The following is a 24,011-nucleotide window of genomic DNA, read 5'->3' on the forward strand; positions in this document are numbered from 1 at the left end:
CCAAGTTGCAGCTCTACAAATTTCCTCAATAGGTATAGATCTGAGAAAAGCTACAGAAGCTGCCATTGCTCTGATCTTATGGGCTGTGACTTTACTATGGAGGGGTAATCCAGCCTGGGCATAGCAGAAAGAGATACAAGCCGCCATCCAATTGGAGATGGTACGCTTAGAAATAGGATGTCCCAACTTGTTCGGATCAAAGGAGATAAAAAGTTGAGGAGCAGTTCTGTGTGGTTTGATGTGTTCCAAATAGAAAGCCAAAGCACGTTTATAGTCCAGAGTATGAAGAGCTGATTCTCCAGGATGAGAATGAGGCTTTGGAAAAAACACTGGAAGAACAATAGATTGGTTGAGATGAAATTCAGAGACCACTTTAGGAAGGAATTTCGGATGAGTGCAAAGAACCACCTTGTTATGATGGATCTGCAACTAATGCTTGGAGCTCACTGACTCGTCTAGCGGAAGTGAGGCCAATGAGAAATACCACTTTCCAAGTGAGATACTTCAGATGAGCTTTGTCCATTGGTTCAAATGGAAGTTTCATCAGCTGAGCATGAACAAGATTGAGGACCCAAACCACAGGAGGCGGTTTGAGAGGAGGTTTGACACTGAAAAGTCCTTTCATGAATCTGGAAACCACAGGATGAGCAGAGAGAGATTTCCCTTCAATAGGCTGATGGAAAGCAGCAATTGCACTCAGATGGACTCGTATCGATGTAGACTTGAGGCCAGAATGAGAAAGGTGCAACAGATAGTCCAAAACTGAAGATAAGGAGGAATGTTGAGGCTCCTTATGATGAGAAAAACACCAAGTAGAAAATCTAGTCCATTTTTGGTGATAGCATTGTCTAGTAGTAGGTTTTCGTGAAGCTTCCAAAACATCTCTTACAGATTGAGAAAACTGGAGAGGAGTTATGTTGAGAGGAACCAAGCTGTCAGGTGTAGAGACTGCAGGTTGGGATGAAGCAGAGATCCCTGATGCTGTGTAAGCAGAGAGGGAAAAACTGGTAGAAGGTATGGCTCCCTGCTGCTAAGTTGAATGAGAAGGGAGTACCAGGGTTGTCTGGGCCACTGAGGAGCAACCAGAATCATAGTGGCATGGTCGGTCTTCAGCTTGACCAGCGTCTTTTGAATGAGAGGGAATGGATGAAACGCATATAGAAAGAGATTCGTCCAGTCCAGAAGAAAAGCATCTGCCTCAAGGCGATGAGGAGTGTAGATCCTGGAGCAGAACTGAGGCAGTTTGTAGTTGTGGGAAGCTGCAAAGAGGTCTATCTGAGGCATTCCCCACTGAGAGAAGATGTGATGAAGGGGCGTGGAATAGAGAGTCCATTCGTGAGGCTGTAGAAGACGACTCAAGTTGTCCGCTAAGGCATTGTCCGCCCCCTGAATGTAGACAGCTTTGAGGAAGGTGTTGTGGCAAATCGCCCAATCCCAAACTTTCAGAGCTTCCTGACAGAGGGAGGCAGATCCCGTGCCGCCTTGTTTGTTGACATAATACATTTCGACCTGATTGTCCGTTCGAATGAGGACTACACGGTCGTGAAGTAAATGCTGAAAAGCATTGAGAGCATTGAAAATCACCCCGAGTTCCAGTAGATTGATGTGACACTGACGATCTGTACTGGTCCAATAGCCTTGAGTACGGAGACCATCTAGATGAGCTCCCCACGGGTAAGTTGAAGAATCGGTCATGAGAATCTTTTGATGGGGGGGCATGTGAAAAAGTAAGCCTCTGGATAGATTGGAAGAGAGCATCCACCAGCGAAGAGACTGTGTCAGAGCAGGAGTGACCTGGATGTGTCGAGTCAGAGGGTTGGAAACCTGCATCCATTGAGATGCCAGGGTCCACTGAGGAATTCTGAGGTGAAGTCTGGCAAAAGGAGTCATGTGTACTGTGGAAGCCATATGACTCAGAAGAACCATTCATGTGTCTCGCCGAAATGGAAGGGCGAGAGGACAAAGCTGGAGAAGAGCTTCCAGACGTTGTTGAGGAAGGAATGCTCTGAGTTGGATCGTGTCCAGAACGGCCCCGATGAATTGAAGAGTCTGAGACGGCTGAAGATGGGATTTGGGAAAGTTGATTTCGAATCCCAGACTTTGCAGGAACCAGATAGTCTGTTGGGTCGCTACGACGACTCCTTGAGACGTGGAGTCTTTGATGAGCCAGTCGTCGAGGTATGGAAATACTTGAAGACCATGGTTCCTGAGGGCAGCGGCCACCACAACGAGGCACTTGGTGAAGACTCTGGGTGAGGAGGCCAGACCGAAAGAAAGTACTCTGTATTGAAAATGTAGATTTCCCACCTGAAATCTGAGGTACTGATGGGAGGCCGGATGGATGGGAATGTGTGTGTAGGCCTCCTTGAGATCCAAAGAGCATAACCAGTCGTTCTGCTCGAGGAGGGGATAAAGAGATGCCAGGGTCAACATGCGAAATTTTTCTCTGACTAGGAATTTGTTGAACACCCTGAGATCCAAAATAGGTCACAGATCGCCCGTCTTCTTTGGAACAAGGAAGTACTGGGAGTAAAAACCCTTGTTCTGCTGAGCCAGAGGAACTGGCTCGATAGCTCGAAGCTGAAGGAGAGCTTGAGCTTCCTGAAGAAGAAGGGCGGTCTGGGAGGGATTGGAAGGATACTCTCTTGGAGGATGTTCCGGAGGAACTTGATGGAATTGAAGAGAGTATCCCTCTCTGATGATGGAAAGTACCCAGAGGTCAGTAGTAACCGTCATCCATCGGTGGTAAAAATGATGGAGACAACCTCCGATAGGGGGAAAACAGGAAATGGCAGAACGACTGAGGCTATGCTCCATTCTAGACAGTCAAAAAGGCTGAGGAGCCTTAGGTACCACAGGTGGCTGAGGCTTTTGCTGCTTCTGGGGATGCTGCCTCTTGACAGGCTGACGAGTAGAAGGAGCCTGCTTTGGAGAGAAACGCCGCTGATAAATTTGAGGAGGGCGTGTAGGACGAATAGGAGCTGGCTTCGGCTTGAGGATGGAAGCGAAAGACTTTTCATGGTCCGAGAGCTTCTTGGTGGCTGCCTCTATAGACTCGTCAAAGAGGTCATTGCCTGCACAAGGAACATTCGCCAGCCGGTCCTGCAAGTTTGGATCCATGTCGATAGTACGGAGCCAGGCCAGACATCGCATGGCCACAGAGCAAGTAGTAGCTCGAGCAGAGAGCTCAAAAACATCATAGGACGACTGAAAAAGCTGCAGTCGGAGTTGTGACAAGGATGCAAGGACTTCTTGAAACTCAAAGTGCATATGAGAGTCCAGGTAAGGCAAGAACTTTGGAAGAATGGATAGAAAGAACTCAAAATAGGTGATGACATGAAAATTATAGTTGAGGACTCTGGAGGTCATCATCGAATTCTGGTAGATGCAACGACCAAATCTGTCCATCGTTTTACCTTCTCTTCCTGGAAGAACAGTGGCATACACCTGAGAAGGGTGAGATCTTTTCAAAGAAGATTCAACCAGAAAGGACTGATGAGACAGTTGAGTATTGTCAAACCCCTTATGATGAACTGTCCTGTATCTAGAATCCAATTTGCCAGAAACAGCTGGAATGGAATAAGGAGTTTTCAGACAGCGGACAAAGGTCTGATCCAAAAGCTTATGAAGAGGAAGTTTGAGAGATTCAGCCGAAGGTTGAGGGAGATGCTTGGTCTCGAGATATTCCTTGGAGAACTTCGAGCCAGTATCAAGTTGAATATCCAAGTCAACCGCCATTTGACGCAGAAAAGAGGAAAAAGACAGCTGATCTGCTAGAGCATGGCCTCAAGAAGGACTCGAGGACGTCGAGGCAGCTTGGTCCACCGAAGAAGGAGATCTGGATGGAGAAAAGGAACCCACCGGGTCTTCGAGCTCCGGAAGCAGAAGGGTCGATGAAGTCGGTGGAGAAAATTGAAGAAAAGGCTGCTTCCGATGAGGCGAGGCATGCCTGGATGAATGCTTCGAAGAATGCCTCGATCAGTGATGAGAGGTGTGTCTCGAAGCAGGCCTCGATGATCGAGGAGAACGTGTCCCAGTCGAAGCCCCCAGAGAATGGATAGGGCTGGAGGCTGTGGAACGAAGCAGTGGAGGCTGAGAGGAGGAACCTCGATGCACTCGCAAAGACTCTGCTCCTTGCTTCGAGTGTGAAGGTTCCAACGGAGGCATTGGCAAAGAATCTGCTCCTTGCTGTTCATGCCTAGATGCCAGACCAGACACTCGCAGAGACTCTGCTCCCTGCAAAGAGACATAGGAGGTGGCCCGACCTCGCGGGAGACCTCGGTATGCCCAGGCTGGATTTGTGAGAGAAGCTTCGACCCCATGGTAGTAAAGAGCTGAATGAATTGCTTCTCTAACAAGGTCGGGAAAGAAGCTGGCATGGATGGATCCGCATCTCCAACAGGACCACCTGCACGGGCCTCGTGTTCCCTCAAGGCAGTGTGAGAGTGCTTGGTCTTAGAAGCCTTAGGCACTTTAAGCTCCACCGGGGGTATGGGCTGCTGCCCTATCTGACCTGAAGAGACAGAGGAAGGCATTGCAGCAGGCGTCAAAGACAGAGCCGGGACAAACGAGGCAAGTTTGATGAGGCTCAGAGTAGAAGCTGTGGAAGCCGGAAGAGCTTCGGATGAGGTCGAGGACGAAGCACCCTTCGAGGTCGAAAGCTCCATCGAAGACTCCATGCTGAAGAGCTGCTTGAAATCACGAGACTTAAGTGTTGAGCAAGGCCGGCACGATTTCGGGAGATGTTGAGGCCCAAGACACTGAAGACAGCGTCGATGAGGGTCCGTGAGGGAAATCGCGCGCTGGCACTTGGAACACTTTTTAAAACCTGTTGCAGGCCGGGACATAGGCCGAAAAAGCGCCGCCGCAAGATCGAAGCCGCGGGGCTGCGGCCACGAGGCCTGCCCGGTCGAACAAACTGAAGAAATTTTTTTTTTTTTTTTTAAGAAAAGAATAAAATGGTGATTCTGTAGAAAAAGAACACAAAACCGTGGACTGAAGAAAGCACAAGTGAAAAGACTTCACGCAGAGGGTCGAAGATGGACTTCTCGGCTCCACGGAAAAGTAAGAACTGAGGAGACGCGCACTGCGCTGGGCGGGAAGGCACTCGAAACTTCGAGTTTCTTCAAGCAAGTCTGCTTGTGAGGCGTCCGCATCGAGGCTCCGTCGGATGATGTCACCCACTTGTGAGAATAGCTGCCTGCTTGTCCTGGGATAAAGAGTTTTACCTCATGCAAAATTGTAATTTCTTTAATAAGACATGAACTATTTTTTTTTCTGAGGCCCTCCAAGTACCTACAAATCCAAAATGTGGCCCTGCAAAGGGTTTGAGTTTGAGACCACTGGTTTAGTGGAAGAGCTGTGAAGAGCAAGTTGCAGTAACCTAAGCAGGGGGTGATGTGTGAGTGCATTTGGGTTTTTACAGCGTGCTGAGAAAGGAAGGGAAAAGGTGATCTTAAAGAAAAGAAATGAGAGTCTCTTGGATATATGTGCAGAGAAAGAGAGAGGAGTCAAAAATTACCCCATTCTTTATCAGCTGAGGAGAGATGGAGGATATTCTCAGAAATAGAAACTGGGGGAAGAGGAAGGTGAGCTGAAGAGAAAAATAAAAATCTAGTCTTGGAGAGCTACAGCCTCAGCACCCTGACACTATCAGGCCCACCCAAAAACTTAAACTATCCTTCCCCTCACTAAAAGGTATCCTCTATGCGGGAAAATCTCTCCTTCAGAATCACAGGGCTTTGGAATAATCTTACTGCCCCACTACAGAATCAGGGCTCCTTCCAACTATTCCACACCTGAAAACTAGGCTTTTCACAAAAATGTAATACTCTCCTCCCCCCTGTACTCAACCTCCAAACACAATTTGTTATTCCTTCCTATATTAAGCTCTTGTAAACCGTGCCGAGCTCTATAATTATGGAGAGGATGCAGTATATAAACTTAAGGTTTAGTTTAGTTGTGGATTCAAAACCCAGCACTGCTCCTTATGACCCTGGGCAAGTCATTTAATGCTCCACTGCCCCAGGTACATTAGATACACTGTGTGCCTGCTGACTTGTAATCCGTTTAGAGCTCCTTTCAGAGGACAGGCTAAAAAAATAAATTAAATATTCAGGTTTCAGATCCAGCATTTTTTAACATTAAATCTTAGCTGCCAAATTCCAGACCATTCTTCAAGCTTCACTAGGTCCTTCCTCATGATATCCACACTATCAGGTGTGTCTACTCTACTGCAGATTTTGGCATCATCTGCAGTCAAACCCTACCAGACAGCACTTCAACAATATCACTGACAAAAATGTTAAAAAGAACAGGCCCGAGAACTGAATCATTCGGCACACCACTGGGATAAAAACAGAAGATCTCTAATTAGAAAATGAATGGTGTATATTGAAGAACTAAGTCTGATACTGGACAGGCTTCCATGGTTTGTGTTCCATATATTGCAACTCAGTATAGGATGGGCTAGGGAGGAGATTAATGGGAACTCCAGTAACCTGGAACATGAGGACATTGAGGATACATACCGTAAAGTCTGCCCAGCAAATGACAAGATGGTTGGATGAGCTGAGTCAGCTTCGACGTCAACTCCAGTAGTTGGAACCTAAGGACAGTAGTGGGTGGACTTTATGGTCTATGGCCCAGAAATATCAAAGAAAAAAGACAATTTAATTTAAACATGTATTTATAATGGAAGACTGGATGGACCATTCAGGTCTTTATCTGCTGTCATTTACTATATACTATGTTATGCAAAACTGTATCAAAGGCTTTGCTAAAACCTAAATACACCACACATCTAATGTTCTCCCTCGATTTGACTCTGTAGTCTCCTGAAGAAATTAGCTATGTCTGATATAAAAATTGTGTCTTAGTATCCCCCACCCTTTAGGCCCTAGAAGCAGGAACCAGGTCACTGAAATTAAGCCCCTACTTACATGCATTCCACTATTTTCTTAGTTAGATCTTCATGAAGTTCCCTTTTCAGGCCATTTTTCAGTGCATCGGAGAGAACCAGAGTGGGCAGTCTGGAAACAGTGTGATCGGCTTCAACCACTTCATCTTCATCAATTAATCTGAACACAAAATTAATTTTAGAAATTGTGAGAGATATTCTGGATGGCCAGAGGGGAACTGTTCCCAGAACTTTGCAAGTGCTTCTTTAATTCAGTGAAATATACCATGACCAGAAGCTAAGTCTGATATACAAAGAGTAAAAAAATATTAGTCGAGTCCCACACCACAGAGAGAGTTCCATTGCCCTTTGTATTAATTGCTAAACTAGGGTCTCTTTTACAAAGCCACACAGCAATTGCTCCAGTGCCCATTCAATCCCTATGGGTGTCAAGAGCATTTACAGCATCGGCAAGCGCTATTGGGCTTTGTAAAAGAAGGGATAAATAAGCAGAGGAAAAGCTAGCAGCACATAAGATCCCAAATTTCTCTGAGGACATAATACAGCTTCTGAAAAAGTCCCTCCTGTCTCAGCCCCTCCCCCAAATAAAAATTTGATTATACCTTATTATGAAACATCCCTCCCCCCAAGTCTACCAAATTTTCATTTACTCTGCTGAAATATTAAAAATTGATTATGATAGACAATCAAGTGATATTGTATGTGTTCAAATGTTGTTTTCTGACACACTTGTTATAAGATGTAAAAATGAATAAAGAATTATAAAAAAAAAAAAAAATTGCATTTCGGAGAATTCAAGGAAGGCTCCCAATTTGTACAAAATTTTCTTTTTGTTCGCTTTCCCTCCACCCCATGTGCTTAAGTCATGCATTTGACACTTCCATTTCATCATATCAGGAAACCCTTCTTTGAGCCAATGAAGCAAGACAGAAATATTTGGGCATTAAACATGCCTAAGAAACAAGACGAGGCCTCAAACTAAGATCTGAATTATTCATGCCTATCCAAGATATTCTGGAGGACACCCCCAATAAAGACAGCAAATGGTTCTAATACCCATCCCAAATGGGGAAGTCTGGACGCCGGCACCCAATACCGACAAAGTTTCCCCTTCATGGCGGCCTGCACAGTGCTTGTATAGGCCGGCCGTGAGTGCCTCGCATCTGGAGCACTTTCTCCTGGTGAAAGTGCTCATTGCGCAATACATGACCCAGCTAGAAATAAGGTGCCGGTTAATACAAAAAAAAATACAACATCAGACAAGGGAAGCTCCCTTTAGACCGGCACTGCCTCAGGGGTATTTTTTTCCAGAACAGACTCCTCTGGCTCTCAAAGCTATATTCCTTGCCTGTATCGGTGGCAAGGCTTACAGCTGAGGCATTTCTACAAAATTTTGGGGAGGGGGAGGAAGGGACTCAACTCGTGACCCATCGAGTGTGACACTCCCGAGGTCGGACGGACCCCTAAACAGGGCCCCTCCAAGCTCAGTCTGGCACCAGAACAGGGACAAGGAGCCCTAAACAAATTCCAACAACCCTAACCAGGGGAGATGGGTACAGCTCAACAAGACCAACACCTGCTGGAGACTGAGAGAAGGCTGGTTGATAGAGGGAGGGACAGCTATTATGTACTATAACAAAAAGTTTGGTCTCAGTCTCCACCTGCTGGTCATGATGAGCTATTACCCATCAGTGAAGCTGTATCGGAATAGAGTTTGACAAAGAAGGGAGAATTGTTGGGCATGGGTTTCTGAGTGAGAGGGAAAGAGACAGTGCACATGGGGAAATTAAGAAATAGGTGAATTGTTGGGCATAGGGAGGGAGAAAGAAATATTGGACGTGGTGATGGGACAGGCGTGAGGTACAGATGCATGGGGAAGACAGAAATGAGAGGGAGAAATGTTGGTGGTGGTGAAGGTGGAGAGGGAGGGAGGGGGAAAGTGGGACACAAGGTGGTGGGACAGGTGTGAGGTACAGATGCATGGGGAAGACAAAATGAGGTAGAAATGTTGGATATGGTGGAGAGGGAGAGGGAACAGTGGGATGGATGAAAGTGTAAACCACAGTACTTTATTTTGAGGACTGTTTCTTTAATGTTTAGTATTTCTATAGACTGTGTACTGTACAGGATCCAAGTTACATACAAATTCAACTTAAGAACGGTTTTAAAAAAACGGAACTCATTCTTAACCTGGGGATTGCCTGTATCTGTATCAAACCTCTGCCATATGCCTGAATAAATAAGCATGGTTTCAATTTCTTTTTTAAAAGATCCAAGCTCTGAATCCCTCTCTAACTAAGAAACAAAGAGTTCCAAAGATGAAGACCAATTATTTTAAATACAGCAGAGCAGAATGCCTCTGATCCCACAATGCAAAAAGATGGGACCTTCTTCTCTGATCTCAAATTTCTTACCAGTTGCTACAGACGTGGCCCTGCTGCAATAAGTCACAAAGTCAACTGGTTAAGACTTAAAAAGCAGAGATACGGTATCTCTTATTTTATATCCTTTGCTCAATGAGAAGCCAGTGAAGGTGTTTCATTATATGAGTAAAACAAGAACTTCCCACCAGAACTCTAGTTCTTAGATAATCCTACGAGAAGACTATTGCAATTATAGACACGGGGGGAGGGGTAATAACTCAAGTACATCTCAACCTTCCTTGATAATTTTCTGCACATGAAATTTTAGAAAAAGCAAGAAATCCAAAATAACTCCTAAATTACAGACTTTAAACTCTATGGGCTCCTTTTACGAAGGTGCGTTAGTGGTTTAACACGCATAAGAGCGCGCTAAACCGCCGGACACGTTAGCCGCTACTGCCTCCTGAGTAGGCGGTAGTTTTTCGGCCAGAGTGGGGTTAGTGCGTGATGAAAAGTTACATGCGTTAAACCCGCTAACGTGGCTTCGTAAAAGGAGCCCTATATGAATTGTATCATTCCCTAATGTAAAAATAGCAGATCGTCATCACAGAAAGAAATGGAGTCTGCGTCTTTGCTATTAGCTTTTATCCCTTGGCTAATCGACGATAGACAATCAGTACCTCAAAAGTATCCTGTAAGGATACTTCCAATATTTTCCAAAAGCTGGATGGCCTCAGCATAAATTTGCTACAGTAAACCCAAACAATTTTTTAAAAAAGTCTCCACAATGGTCAAAGAAAAATGGCACCGCAGACAAACGTAGAAATATCAAAGTCTCTGAAACAATCTGAATCTTTCATTTCAAAGGAAGAAAAGCATTTGACCATTTTAGATCATCTTCATTCAGACCAACAGATTTCAATGGATGAATCATTATAGAATGATCTCTCATGTCAAATACAGATGATAGGTCTAATGTAAGTAAAAAAAGCAAAATCTACCTTTGTCAAAACCAGTTCTAACAATATCAAGAAGAGAAACCAGCAACGGCTATCAGGATTAGTGTTTGCTGGGCTACGCTAAGTCTAGCAGCACTACAGCAATGATCAATAGTGGTGGTGGTGTTTGGACTATAGATAAGAAGACACATCTCTGGATCCTCTGGAGAGCACCTGACCCTTCCCCCGTCAAAAGGACGGTGCGGGCTTGGCAGGACCCTGCGGTGGAGTTTTGGCTTGTCCCCCTCTGCCCTGCCTAGGGGGGCGCCGAGGCGGTGGCCTAGAAAAAGCCGGAGTCGACTTTTGAGGGTACCTCCTCGGGGGAGGCCGGAAAGGTTTCTGAGGCGTGGCTCGAGGCTTCGGACGGACCAAGGAGGCTAACGAGCGCTCCTGTTCCAAGAGCCGTTTGGTCGCCGCCTCCAGGGATTCATCGAATAATTCGGACCCCACGCAAGGCAGGTCCGCAAGGCGTTTCTGAAGGTTTGGGTCCATATCGAGGGTGCGCAGCCACGCCAACCGGCGCATGGCTACCCAGGCTATTGCTGTATACAGTCCAGTTTGAGTAAGCCAGAAGTTGTATTTGTGAGAAACTGATGGAGAATAAAATTCATGCAATCCTACATAGTACTAGCTTTTCTTTCTGCTCATTCACCTCGATGCGACAGTGTTTGGCTCCATTTGGTATGTCAGAAAATACTGTCGCTTTATTAGGATTTGAGGGAGAAGGGAAGGAATGATCTGGAATCAAGCGATAAATAAAACAAAACCCATAGCAAAAGGAACATATTTATATGGCAAAGTTGCAGAACAATGTATAAGGCTGAAGAGGAAAGCACAGTTACTTACCGTAACAGGTGTTATCCAGGGACAGCAGACAGATATTCTCTACATGTGGGTGACGTTATCCATGGAGCCCCGACGCAGACAGCTTTTCAAGCAAACTTGATTGAAGATTTCAAGTTTGCTGGTGCTGCACCACGCATGTGCGTGCCTTCCCGCTCGACTAGAGGGCGCATCCCCTCCTCGTGGTCTTCAGTTCAGATAGCTAGCAAAGAAGCCAACCTCAGGGAGGTGGGAGGGTTGCGAAAATATCTGCCTGCTGTCCCTGGATAACACCTGTTACGGTAAGTAACTGTGCTTTATCCCAGGACAAGCAGGCAGCATATTCTGTACATGTGGGTGACCTCCAAGCTAGCCAAAAAAGGGACGGAGGGAAGTTGGCAATTTAGGAAAACAGATTATGCAAAACCGACTGGCCAAACCGGCTGTCGCTCCTGGACAAAGTATCCAGACAGTAGTGTGAGGTGAAGGTATGAACCGAAGACCAAGTGGCAGCCTTGCAGATCTCCTCAATTGGCGTGGACCTGAGGAAAGTGACAGAAGCCGCCATCGCTCGGACTTTATGTCCCGTGACCCGACCATGCAGCGAGAGACCAGCCTGAGCGTAGCAGAAGGAAATACAAGCAGCCAACCAGTTGGACAAGGTGCGCTTGGAAACAGGACATCCCAACCGATTAGGATCAAAAGACAAGAAAAGTTGAGGAACCTTCCGATGAGACTGGGATCGTTGGAGATAGAAAGCCAATGTCCGTTTACAATCAAGAGTGTGAAGCACCACCTCGCCAGGATGAGAATGTGGCTTAGGGAAGAACACCGGAAGGACAATGGACTGATTAAGTTGAAAATCGGACACCACCTTAGGCAAGAACTTGGGATGAGTGCGTAGAACCACCTTGTCATGAAGAAAAACAGTAAAAGGTGGGTCCGCAACCAAAGCCTACAGCTCACTAACCCTGCGAGCAGACGTGAGGGCAAGCAGGAAGATCACCTTCCAAGTAAGGAACTTCAGATGAGCTTTATCCACGGGCTCAAAAGGGGGTTTCATCAATTGAGCGAGAACCACATTGAGATCCCAAACCACAGGGGGAGGCTTGAAAGGAGGATGAACATTCAAGAGACCCCGCATGAAACGAGAAACCAAGGGGTGGACAGAAAGTGACTTCCCATCAAGCTGCCGATGGAAGGCGGCAATCGCACTAAGATGTACACAAACAGAATTGGTCTTGAGGCCAGACCTAGACAAATGCAGCAAATAATCCAAAACCGATGATAAAGAAGCAGATGAGGGTTCCACCCGATTCGAAGCACACCACGTGGTGAATCTAGTCCACTTCTGGGCATAACACTGTCTAGTGGAAGCTTTCCTAGAAGCTTCCAAAACATTCCTCACCGCCTGGGACAACTCAAGGGAAGGAGTCAGGTGGAAAGGAACCAAGCCGTCAGATGCAGAGACTGCAGATTGGGATGCAACAGCGAACCCCGACTCTAAGACAGCAGAGAAAAAAACACAGGCAGAAGCAGAGGATCCCTGATACTGAGTTGAAAAAGCAGGGAAAACCACGGCTGTCGAGGCCACCGAGGAGCGATCAGAATCATGGTGGCGTGGGTCAACTTGAGATGGACAAGCGTCCTCAGAATCAACGGAAAGGGAGGAAACGTATACAGGAACCTGCCCGTCCAATCCAAGAGGAACGCATCGGGGAGAACACCCTGGAGCAGAAAAGAGGCAACTTGTGATTGAGGGGCGAGGCGAAGAGATCTATCTGCGGAGTCCCCCACCGAAGAAACACCTGACGCAGAGTCTGGAAATGGAGAGACCATTTGTGCGGCTGCAGGAGGTGACTTAACTTGTCCGCCAGGCAGTTGTGTTCGCCCTGGATGTAGACCGCACGAAGAAAGATGTTGTGGTGGAACACCCAATTCCAAAGGCGAAGGGCCTCCTTGCAGAGAGACAGGGAACCCGTACCCCCCTGCTTGTTTACGTAATACATTGCCACCTGGTTGTCCGTGCGTACCAGGACAACCTGATCCCGAAGCAAATGGCGGAAGGCCACCATGGCATTGTAAATGGCCCGAAACTTCAACAAGTTGATGTGGCATCGACGGTCCACACTCTACCAAAGGCCCTGCGTATGCAGCCCGTCGAGATGTGCCCCCCAAGTATACGCCGAGGAGTCCGTCATCAGGACCTTGTGATGCAGAGGAGCGAGAAAGAGCAACCCTCTGGAAAGATTGCAAGAGTTGGTCCACCAACGGAGCGAGCGTGTTAAGGAAGGAGTCACCGCAATGAGATGAAAAGCGGGATCCCGATCCTGTCGCCACTGAGAGGCCAGAGTCCTCTGAGGGACCCTCAGATGCAGCCTCGCAAACGGCGTGACATGCACGGTGGAGGCCATGTGCCCCAAGAGGACCATCATCTGCTTGGCTGAGACCGAAGCCCGCAGGGAAACCTGCCGGCTCAGCTGCACGAGCGTGGCCTACCGAGAGGGAGGCAGGAACGACTGGAGGCGAACCGTGTCCAGCACGGCCCCGATGAACTGTAGAGACTGAGAGGGATACTGGGACTTTGGGAAGTTTACCTCGAACCCCAGACTCTGAAGGAATATAATAGTCCGACGGGTCGCTGAAATAACCCCCTCCCTCGACGGGGCTTTGATCAGCCAGTCATCGAGGTACGGGAAGACTTGGAGACCCTGGGGCCGCAGCCACCACCACGAGACACTTCGTGAAGACTCGTGGGGAGGAAGCCAGCCCGAACGGGAGGACCCTGTATTGAAGATGCAGGTCCCCCACCTGAAAGCGAAGGAACCGGTGACAAGCTGGATGCACCAGAACGTGAGTGTAAGCTTCCTTCAGATCGAGGGAACATAACCAGTTCCCCTCGTCCAGCAAGGGATACAGAACGGGAAGCGAGAGCATCCGGAACTTCTCCCGAACAAGAAATTTGTTCAGCTTCCTGAGGTCCAGGATAGGCCGGAGGTCCCTGGTCTTTTTGGGGACCAGGAAGTACCGGGAGTAAAAACCCCGCCCCCGCGCAGCACCGGATTCAAAGGAAGCCGCAGGGACTCCCGAGGAGGACAAGGCTGGTCCAACTCCTCCAAGAACTCCTTTGTGTACTTGGAGTCAGACTGGAGGTCGAGGTGGAGCGCCTTCCCCATGTCCTGCACAAACTTCGTGAAAGAGGAGGGACGACTATCCGACTGACCCTCACGGGGGGTGGTCGAACGAGACCGAGGTGCCGCCGAGAAGGACGGAGAAGCCTCCCTAGAGTAATGCGGAGACAGATCAGTGTCCCCCAGCCCCAGGACGCTCCACTAAAGGAATGCGGCGTGATCGAGGACCGCCGGCGCCTTGAGGACACCCGAAGCGAGGACCCTGGGGACCGAGGCACCGAGGCCCCCTGCCGCCGAGGAGAGATGCCTCGGGAAAAAGAAGGGGACCTACCCGAAACCGGGGCCTCCCGGAGCGGCGACTTGAACAAAAAAGTTGGGGCTGTTCTCCCTGGAGAAGCAGAGACTTAGAGGAGACATGATAGAAACCTTCAAGATCCTGAAGGGCATAGAAAAAGTAGATAGGGACAGATTTTTCAAATTATGGGGAACCACAAGTACAAGGGGGCACTCGGAGAAATTGAAAGGGGACAGGTTTAGAACAAACACTAGGAAGTTCTTTTTCACCCAGAGGGTGGTGGATACATGGAACGCGCTTCCGGAGGCTGTGGTAGGCAGGAGCACGTTACAGGGCTTCAAAGAAGGTTTGGATAGGTTCCTAGAGGACAAAGGGATTGAGGGGTACAGATAGGAGTAGAGGTAGGTTATAGGAGTAGAGGTAGGTTATAGAAATAGTCAGGGACCACTGCTCAGGCAATAGGCCTGATGGGCCGCCGTGGGAGCGGACCGCTGGGCGAGATGGACCTCTGGTCTGCCTCAGCGGAGGCAACTTCTTATGTTCTTATGTAACTCTGAGGCCCGGAGAACCTCGATAGAGCGAGTGCCCGGGGACCAGCCTCGCCTCGGAGGGGAGTCCCGGGGTCGCTTCGCCAAGCGGCGAGATGGGGCACGCTCCGACCGGCGCTTCGACTTTGGGCGGCCTGAAGGCGAGGAAAGCCTCGAGGTCTAAGGCGAAGAATCTGAAGAGGAAAGACACCTCAACCGGCGCACCTGGCCTTGACGCGACGCTCAGGCTGGTCCATCGCTCGCGAGGTCGAGGCCGGAGTCAAGTTAGTCAACGCCGAGGAAAGCTCTGAGGATATCAAGGCCTGAAGCATATCCTGGAACCCCGGCGCCGAAACCACAGCGGGCAAGTCAGGCGCAGCAGTGCATTCCACCGAGGGCGACCGAGGATGAGTATTCCCTTGAGGTGGAAGCACGCTTGGAGGGCTTAGACTGTTTCGACGAGGCCGGAGGAAGAGCACTCCCATCATGGACAGCCGGAGACTCCGAGGTTGACTTCCTCGCCAGCGCAGACCCTGAAGAAAGAAAAGGGGACTTAGCCAACGCTGACGCCCTTGAGGTCGAGGCGCAGCTCTTCGAGGCCGAGGCCTGCTTAGTTGGGGCTGAGGTCTTCGAGGGCAACATCTAGGTCGGGGCTGACGTCGAGGCCGAGACCAGGGCTGGGGCCAAAACCAGGGCCTGCTCCACAGCAAACAACTCAGCCATGCGGGCCCGTCGACAACGCAGGGCGTGTTTCTGGAAAGTGGCACACCGGGGGCAAGAATCGGTAGGATGATCCGCCCCTAGGCACAAAATGCACCAACGATGCGGGTCGGTAATAGACAGAAGCCGACCGCACTGGGTGCACTTTTTAAACCCGGTAAGGGGCCGGGACATAGAGAAACACGGCTGCGGTAAACCAGGAGCCCCCGGATGCTGAACTACGATCGGTAATACACAAAACAACAAAAACAAAAAAGAAAAAAACGCACAGCGACTCCCAAGAAAAAACCCAAAGAAACCGCGGTGCTGGGAAAGGCACTAAACACAGAGAGAAAAAACAGCAGGGCTTTCTGGCTCCACGGAAAACTAAGAACTGAAGACCACGAGGAGGGGATGCGCCCTCTAGTGGACCGGGAAGGCACACACATGCGTGGAGCAGCACCAGCAAACTTGAAATCTTCAATCAAGTTTGCTTGAAAAGCTGTCCGCGTCGGGGCTCCATGGATGATGTCACCCACATGTAGAGAATATCTGCCTGCTTGTCCTGGGATAACAGGAAATTTCACAGAAAGACATCTGATTCATGGAGTAGACTTCTAGTGAAGGCAAAACATTACTAGAAATGTCTGGAATAGATGCAGAGGAACCTTAGCTAGAAAGAGATCAGAGAGAGAACAGTCATATCGAAAACAAACAAGGAACAGAAGACAAATATTGAAATTTCGGGTAACACACACACAACTTCTGAAAGCAGTAACTAATGAAGGATGTCTAGCAAACCATGTCTTCCATCTACCTATCTTCAATTTCCTTCAGCTTCCTCCGGGCAGCTTCGCACTGCTGCTCCCAAGCTGTCTCTTCCATTTCTTCAAAAGGGCTTTCCAGCACGCTCTCTGCAGGACAACTGTTGTACTGGTTCAAAACCTCCCCCAACATCTTCTGACTTGTGGAAGGATCCCAGCTCTCAGATACAGGGCGCGAAGAGCAGAGTGCTTCAGTCAGCCTCTTCTTCCTCACAGGGGAACTTGACAGAGAATTTAGTTAGTGCAAGAGTTAATACTTAAACAATGAATTAATTCCCCTCTCCCCAACCAGTACGTCCCTTACAAATTAAGGAAAACTGGCCTAACTTTGCACTTCTGTTTACTATCTCTGCTACACAAACTTTTCTATTTTTCAGCACACGTCAACACTATTTACTTGTGAGCAAACCTTAGACCTGTGCACCGTGAGATGCTCTTGCGGAGAGAGGCACGTCCTGTAGACAGTCAGCCAGTGCCTCCCCCAACTAGCAGCTCAGGGCTCGTCTGCAGGGCCTTTGCATGTGTGTATGTCGACGTGCGCACACTTCCGGGTGCCCTCCAGCCACAGCCTACTGTTTAGCGTGCCGCGGCTTTGGATAGTTTGCAAGACACTGCCTTAGACATTACACGATATCCAAGCACTATTACATTTAACCGTCTCCTGAACCCAAATCTACTTCCATAAATAAGTTTTAAAATATGTACACTTACAACACAAATTTATGTCCTCCCTTCTTACCTACAGTACCTGTAACATTGAGGTAAATACTCAAATGCTCCCCAAAATCAGAAAAACAAATTGAAAGCAAAGCAAAAAAAAGGAGAGACGGGAATATTTCATGATGCCTAATTTCCTGCCAGGAGTACAGACACCAAGCAGTGGTGATAGGGCAGCTTTCAAGATGCTCAGTGACATCACAATGTGTCCCAGCCCAGCTGAGATTTCATCAAACTGCTGTTTCCTACAGCAAAGAAAGAAAGGCGGACACTAGGTGCCAAGTGGGTTTTTGGGGGGAGGCGACACACGTGAGAAATGTGAACTGGAGGTGGGAGGGGGGACTGTCACACGGCTTCATTCAAACCTAAGCAATCTCCAAATGTCAGCCACAGGGAAGACTCCAGCTCTCCCAAAATAATGAACGTTCATTTGTGGCAGCACAAAAGGAATGAGTTTTTAGTGAATTCAGTAAAGCTGGAGAGAGGCTGGCATTAACAACAGAAAAGTGGCAAAGGAGGCTAGAACAGATATGAGAGAACGATCACAGAGGTTCATGGCACCATCTTCCTCTGTATGCAGATGTTGAATGGGACAGCAGAGAAACTCATGAGGCCACAGTAGCAGCAGGGATTACACCCACACAAAGAGAACAAGGACTACAGAGACACAATTAGCAACATCTTCATTTAGAGAAACTCAGTCAAGCGTAAGAAACAAGACATTCTCCTACAGAAGGAATAAGAGGGAAAAGAGGGATGGACGGACTTGTACACTGCCTTTTGGTGGTTAGACATTCAAAGCGGTTTGCATATATCCAGGTACTTTTTTTGTACCCAGGGCAATGACTTGCCCAGGGTCACAGGGAGCAGCGCTGGGATTCAATCCCACAACGTCAGGGTACCAAGGCAGCAGCTCTACCACTAGGCCACTCATTTCAAAAAAAGAAAAAGTGAGGTCAATTGCGCCAGGAATCCACTTGGCAGCTAATTGAACCCATCTAATGTGCAATTGTATCTTATGAGATATGGAGGAGTTGAGCGCCAGGACTGGCCAAGTATTGGAAGAACAGGGCAGGTCAGAGTGCTGAGCAGGAATGTTTATGGTGCTAGACAACTATGATCAAAAGTCCACTGCATATAAAAAAAGTAGAGAGAGCTCAGAAAAACATTCATCAAGTCCTGCAATGGAGCCAACACAGTCACTGGTCTCTCAAAAAACGCCACAAAAATATATCAACTCTTCTCACTTTCTTCAATAATAATAAATATGCAATCAGGTACTTATCCTCATAGTTACCAGGCGGAAAGAAAATTCTGGTGCTGATATCCACTCCATAGAAAGATAACAGGGAAACCAAATAGTCAGCCAGACCCAGTTGTCATTAACTATAATATTTGTATTACTGAATATTTATAGTAGGGAGTGTGTTGTTTTGGGTTATTGTTAATATTAAACATCTCACCAGAACCCCCTTATAGGTTATGGTGAGCCCCCCCAAACCCACTATACCCACCTGTCTATAACCCCAATAGCCCTTATGGATGCAGTAGAGTAGGGTTTGGTTTGGGGTTTTTTTTGGTGGCTTAGGGGCCTGGGTCCTCTTCTCTATGGTTCATTAGCCCACTCCCCAGGCTACTTAAGACATCTGTGGGCAGCTCTACTAGGCTTTCGTATAGCAGGTGCTGATGTTCTGGAGACAGGTATGTACATTTTTATTCCGATATTTGTGGCCAAGTGAACAATGGGGGAGTGTGTGGGGATTTTTACGTTGTCTCTGCAGTGGTTATGGTCACTTTGGATATCTTTTTGCCACTTATACCTGCTTTTACATTATCTAAGTTTCATCCAGGAAGTCTCGTGAAACATTTGATTATCCCTGCAGGAAAACTAAGTGTAGGTTGCTCCATATCCCGCCCCAACCACTCCTCCAGATACACTCCTTTCAGCTCTGGGCGCACAGCGGCATTCAGAGGTCTAAAAAGTCCCGGGATACGTCCAGAAATTCGGTTTATCAGCACTTTTAAGTCATCCAAGTGCCGACTTGGGCGGGTTTTTAGATGTGTTTGAGTTTTGATTATGAGCCCCATAAGGTTCAATGGCAGAACAATACACTGATTAGAACTGTGTAGGAATAAAAAAGTGAACAAAGAAAAATAACACCAAACAACATACTTTTGATCCTCGGCTTCCTCTTCTCGCTTGTGCTTCCTTGCAGAGTGCCCAGAAATTCTAAGGATAAGAGCAAGCAAGATTGAGTGGGTACCAAGAAGTCTAGTAAGTCAGAGATATTTAAACACACAAAAGCAATGAATCGAATCAGAGAAAACCACTAGAGCTGTATTGCTATATGATTCCCATAGCCTTAGGTTTAAGACTCGGTAATCACTGCAGTTTGTCATCTGACAATTTAAAAAGCTTTCACTTCAGCCCTCTTTTAGCCAGTTCTCACCTTACACAAAGAACATAAGAGTTGCTGTACTGGGACAGAGCAAAGGTTCATCAAGCCTAGTATCCAAGAGTGGCCAACCCAGGTCCCAAGAACCTAGACAGATTCCTAAAAAAGGTACTATTTGACTCGGCACAAGGGATCAGTGGAAAACTGGAACGCTCTCCTGGAGGCTGTCATAGGGAAAAACACCCTCCAGGGATTCAAGACAAAGTTAGACAAGTTCCTACTGAACAAGGACGTACGCTGGTAGGGCTAGTCTCAGTTAGGACACTGGTGAGCGGACTACTGGACACGATGGACCACTGGTCTGACCCAGCAGCAGCAAATCTTATGTTCTTATGTAACTGTGCTTTTCTCTTCTAAATAAACCACCCCCCCAAAAAAAAAAAATCCCAAACACTATTCAAAGTTGTTAATCAGATGCAGACTGAGACTACTTTGTGTGCACAATTTTGATTCCCATATCTCAACAAAAAGTGTAGCGGAATTTATATAGGGAGGATCCCTGGGACCTTTATAGGGTTGAGTGGGATAGGGTCTTACAAGGGGGGAATACGCTGTTGAATTGGGAGGTTCTTTATAAGGGTTTATTTTCGCCCACTATCTATTAATTATGTAGAGAATGGCTACAAGATGTATTATCGGTGGGGTGCAGCATATTTTGGGACGGGGATTGGATCGTTGTTGGCGAAATTGTGGGGAGCGGGGTGACTTTCTACATATTTGGTGGGGGTGCCCATTGGTTAGGGATTACTGGCAAGTGGTAGGCTGTGTGTTGGTGAGTGTTACGCAAACATTGTCCTGTGTGTTTGGACTGTTGTTTGTTGATGTGGGTGTCCCTGGTTTTACTAAACCTGAACAGAAATTTGCAGCTTGTGTATTCACAGCCGCTAGGCTAGCTTTGGCCCATCATTGGTGGTCACCAGGTATTCCTGGTTCCAGTGAGATATATCGTCGGCCATAATACTTTGAGTACTTATCACAAGGTATGGGATAGTTATGTGAAGTAGAGGGCAGCATAGTTGATATGGTAGCTTTGTGCTGTCTTTGAGCTACTCCATATCCCTGTTGTTTGGATGGAAGGTTCCCCTCTTTTGTTTTTTCTTATTTTGTGGGGGATGGGGAGGGGTGGTGGGGGAGGTTGGGGGGTTTAGGGGAAAGGGGGGAAAACAGGGGAAAAAGTTTTTGAGTATGATTTTTGGGTTTTTTGTGCTTTTTTGTATTTGGTTATTAGGTATTGTTTTCTTTTGGCTTGTTGTATTTATGGATTGTTATGTGCTATTCTCTTGAAATAAAATTATATTTAAAAAAAAATGTAGCGGAATTAGAAAAGGCCAACCATAAGAAGATAGGTTTGAGAAATTAGGACTCTTTATCTTGGCAACGCAATAAAACAGATGAGAGAGGATATGATGAAGTCTTCAAAACCTCGAGTACAACACTCAAAAAGTCCAATACTTTTAAAACATGGAGGAGAAATGTTTTCAAAGAACAATTAGGCTCTGGAACTTGTTGCCAGAGGATGTGGCTGGCAAAAGCGGTTAGCTTAGCCTTAGCTGGACTTTAAATGTTTGGTTTCTGGTTTATTAAACTTGGCATATTGCTCTTTCTATTTGGGTAAGTTCCTGGAGGTAAAGTCCATATTTAGTTTATGGAGTTTACCTCCAGAAACGTACCCAAATAGGAAGAGCAATATCGCTTATAAAAATGTTAAAAAGCACAGGCCCAAGAATAGAATAAGAAACCTCAAGGTAGACAACTATTTTTGTTTTTTTTCACTCAGAATAGTTAACATCTGGAACGCATTGCCAGAGATTGTGGTAACAGAGGTTAAAGTACTGTAGCTGGTTTAAAAAAAATAGGTTTGGACAAGTTCCTAGAGGAAAAAGTCCATAGTCTGTTACTGAGGAGGACATGGGGAAGCAGTGATCAGTGCCATGGAATGTGGCCACTCCTTGGGGATTCTGCATGAAATCTTGTTACTCTTTGGGGTTCTAGAATCTTTTGTTACACTCTGGGGATTTCGCTTAGAATGTTGCCATTCCCTGGGGATTCTGCATGGAAAAGATTCTAGCATCTTTTGTTACTCTTTGGGATTCTGGAATGTTGCCACTCTTTGAGGATTCCACATGGAATCTTAATACATTCTGGGGATTCCGCATGGAATGTTGCCACTCCTTGAGGATTCCACATGGAATCTTAATACACTCTGGGGATTCCGCATGGAATGTTGCCACTCCTTGAGGATTCTGCATGGAATCTTAATACACTCTGGGGATTCCGCCTAGAATGTTGCCACTTCTTGGGGATTCTGCATGGAAAAGATTCTAGCATCTTTTGTTACACTTTGGGATTCTGGAATGAAAGTTGCCGCTCCTTAGGGATTCCACATGGAATGTTGCCACTCTGAGGATTCCCCCTGGAACATTTCCACTCCTTGGGGATTCCTCATGGAATGATGTCACTCCTTGAGGATTCCGCATTGAATGTTACCACTCTGGGGATTCTGCATGAAAAAGATTCTAGAATCTTTGGGGTTCTGGAATGTTGCCACTCTTTGGGGATTCCTCAAGGAAAAGATTCTAGAATCTTTGGGGTTCTGGAATGTTGACATTCCTTGGGGAATCTGCATGGAAAAGATTCTAGCATCTTTTGTTACTCTTTGGGATTCTGGAATGTTGCCACTCTTTGTGATTCAGAAAGGGATTTTGAATTACAATCCACTCGAGGGGGGCAATACTTTCAAAATAGAATAAAACACAAAAGACTCCCTCTCATCAATACTGGGCAAGTTTCTCAAATAATATCATCATGTAACATTTAAAGACTTTTAAATATTTAAATGTGGTCATAAGCTCTTCAGCAAGGCGCCACAACAGCGGTACGTCGCTGGAAAGGTGCTTGAATTTTAATCATAACACATTGCATGCAACAAGGAATCTTGCTTCTACTGGAGTGGCAAATGTTATGGCTCTACAAAAGCTGTTTCACATAAGTGGTCTACTGTTAAACAGCTTTTGTACAACCCTAATATTTGCCACTCCAGTAGAAGCAAGATTCCTTGTTGCATGCAATGTGTTATGATTAAAATTGAAGCACCTTTCCAGCGACATTGTACAGCTATTGTGGCCGCCTAGAATGTTGCCACTCCAAGGGGATTCTGCATGGAAAAGATTCTAGAATCTTTTGTTACACTTTGGGATTCTGGAATGAAAGTTGCCGCTCCTTAGGGATTCCACATGGAATGTTGCCACTCTGAGGATTCCCCTGGAACATTTCCACTCCTTGGGGATTCCTCATGGAATGATGTCACTCCTTGAGGATTTCACCTAGAATGTTGCCATTCCTTGGGGATTCTGCATGGAAAAGATTCTAGCATCTTTTGTTACTCTTTGGGATTCTGGAATGTTGCCACTCTTTGAGGATTCCACATGGAATCTTGATACATTCTGGGGATTCCGCATGGAATGTTGCCACTCCTTGAGGATTCCACATGGAATCTTAATACACTCTGGGGATTCCTCATGGAATGTTGCCACTCCTTGAGGATTCTGCATGGAATCTTAATACACTCTGGGGATTCCGCCTAGAATGTTGCCACTCCTTGGGGATTCTGCATGGAAAAGATTCTAGCATCTTTTGTTACTCTTTGGGATTCTGGAATGTTGCCACTCTTTGTGATTCAGAAAGGGATTTTGAATTACAATCCACTCGAGGGGGGCAATACTTTCAAAATAGAGTAAAACACAAAAGACTGCCTCTCATCAATACTGGGCAAGTTTCTCAAATAATATCATCATGTAACATTTAAAGACTTTTAAATATTTAAATGTGGTCATAAGCTCTCCAGCAAGGCGCCACAACAGCGGTACGTCGCTGGAAAGGTGCTTCAATTTTAATCATAACACATTGCATGCAACAAGGAATCTTGCTTCTACTGGAGTGGCAAATGTTATGGCTCTACAAAAGCTGTTTCACATAAGTGGTCTACTGTTAAACAGCTTTTGTACAACCCTAATATTTGCCACTCCAGTAGAAGCAAGATTCCTTGTTGCATGCAATGTGTTATGATTAAAATTGAAGCACCTTTCCAGCGACATTGTACAGCTATTGTGGCCGCCTAGAATGTTGCCACTCCAAGGGGATTCTGCATGGAAAAGATTCTAGAATCTTTTGTTACACTTTGGGATTCTGGAATGAAAGTTGCTGCTCCTTAGGGATTCCACATGGAATGTTGCCACTCTGAGGATTCCCCCTGGAACATTT

At 46.7% G+C, this 24,011-nt stretch overlaps 1 protein-coding gene across 4 annotated transcripts in view; it reads right to left on the reverse strand.

Annotated features, from left to right (window-relative positions):
• CCDC117 (coiled-coil domain containing 117) overlaps nt 1–24,011 on the reverse strand; it is a 49,999-nt gene that overhangs the window by 23,317 nt on the left and 2,671 nt on the right. For 2 of the 4 annotated variants that reach the window (XM_033954479.1, XM_033954478.1), the window contains exons 2-4: nt 19,469–19,525; nt 16,572–16,799; nt 6,942–7,079 (exon numbers count right to left, since the gene is read on the reverse strand). In XM_033954479.1, the coding sequence (XP_033810370.1) occupies nt 6,942–7,079; nt 16,572–16,799; nt 19,469–19,525 (423 nt within the window). Of the gene's footprint in view, nt 1–6,530; nt 6,638–6,941; nt 7,080–16,571; nt 16,800–19,468; nt 19,526–24,011 lie in introns of all 4 variants that reach the window. The other 2 variants (XR_004540321.1, XM_033954480.1) reach the window with 2 other exon arrangements.

This window comes from Geotrypetes seraphini, chromosome 8, assembly GCF_902459505.1.
Source record: "Geotrypetes seraphini chromosome 8, aGeoSer1.1, whole genome shotgun sequence".
NCBI lineage: Eukaryota > Metazoa > Chordata > Amphibia > Gymnophiona > Dermophiidae > Geotrypetes > Geotrypetes seraphini.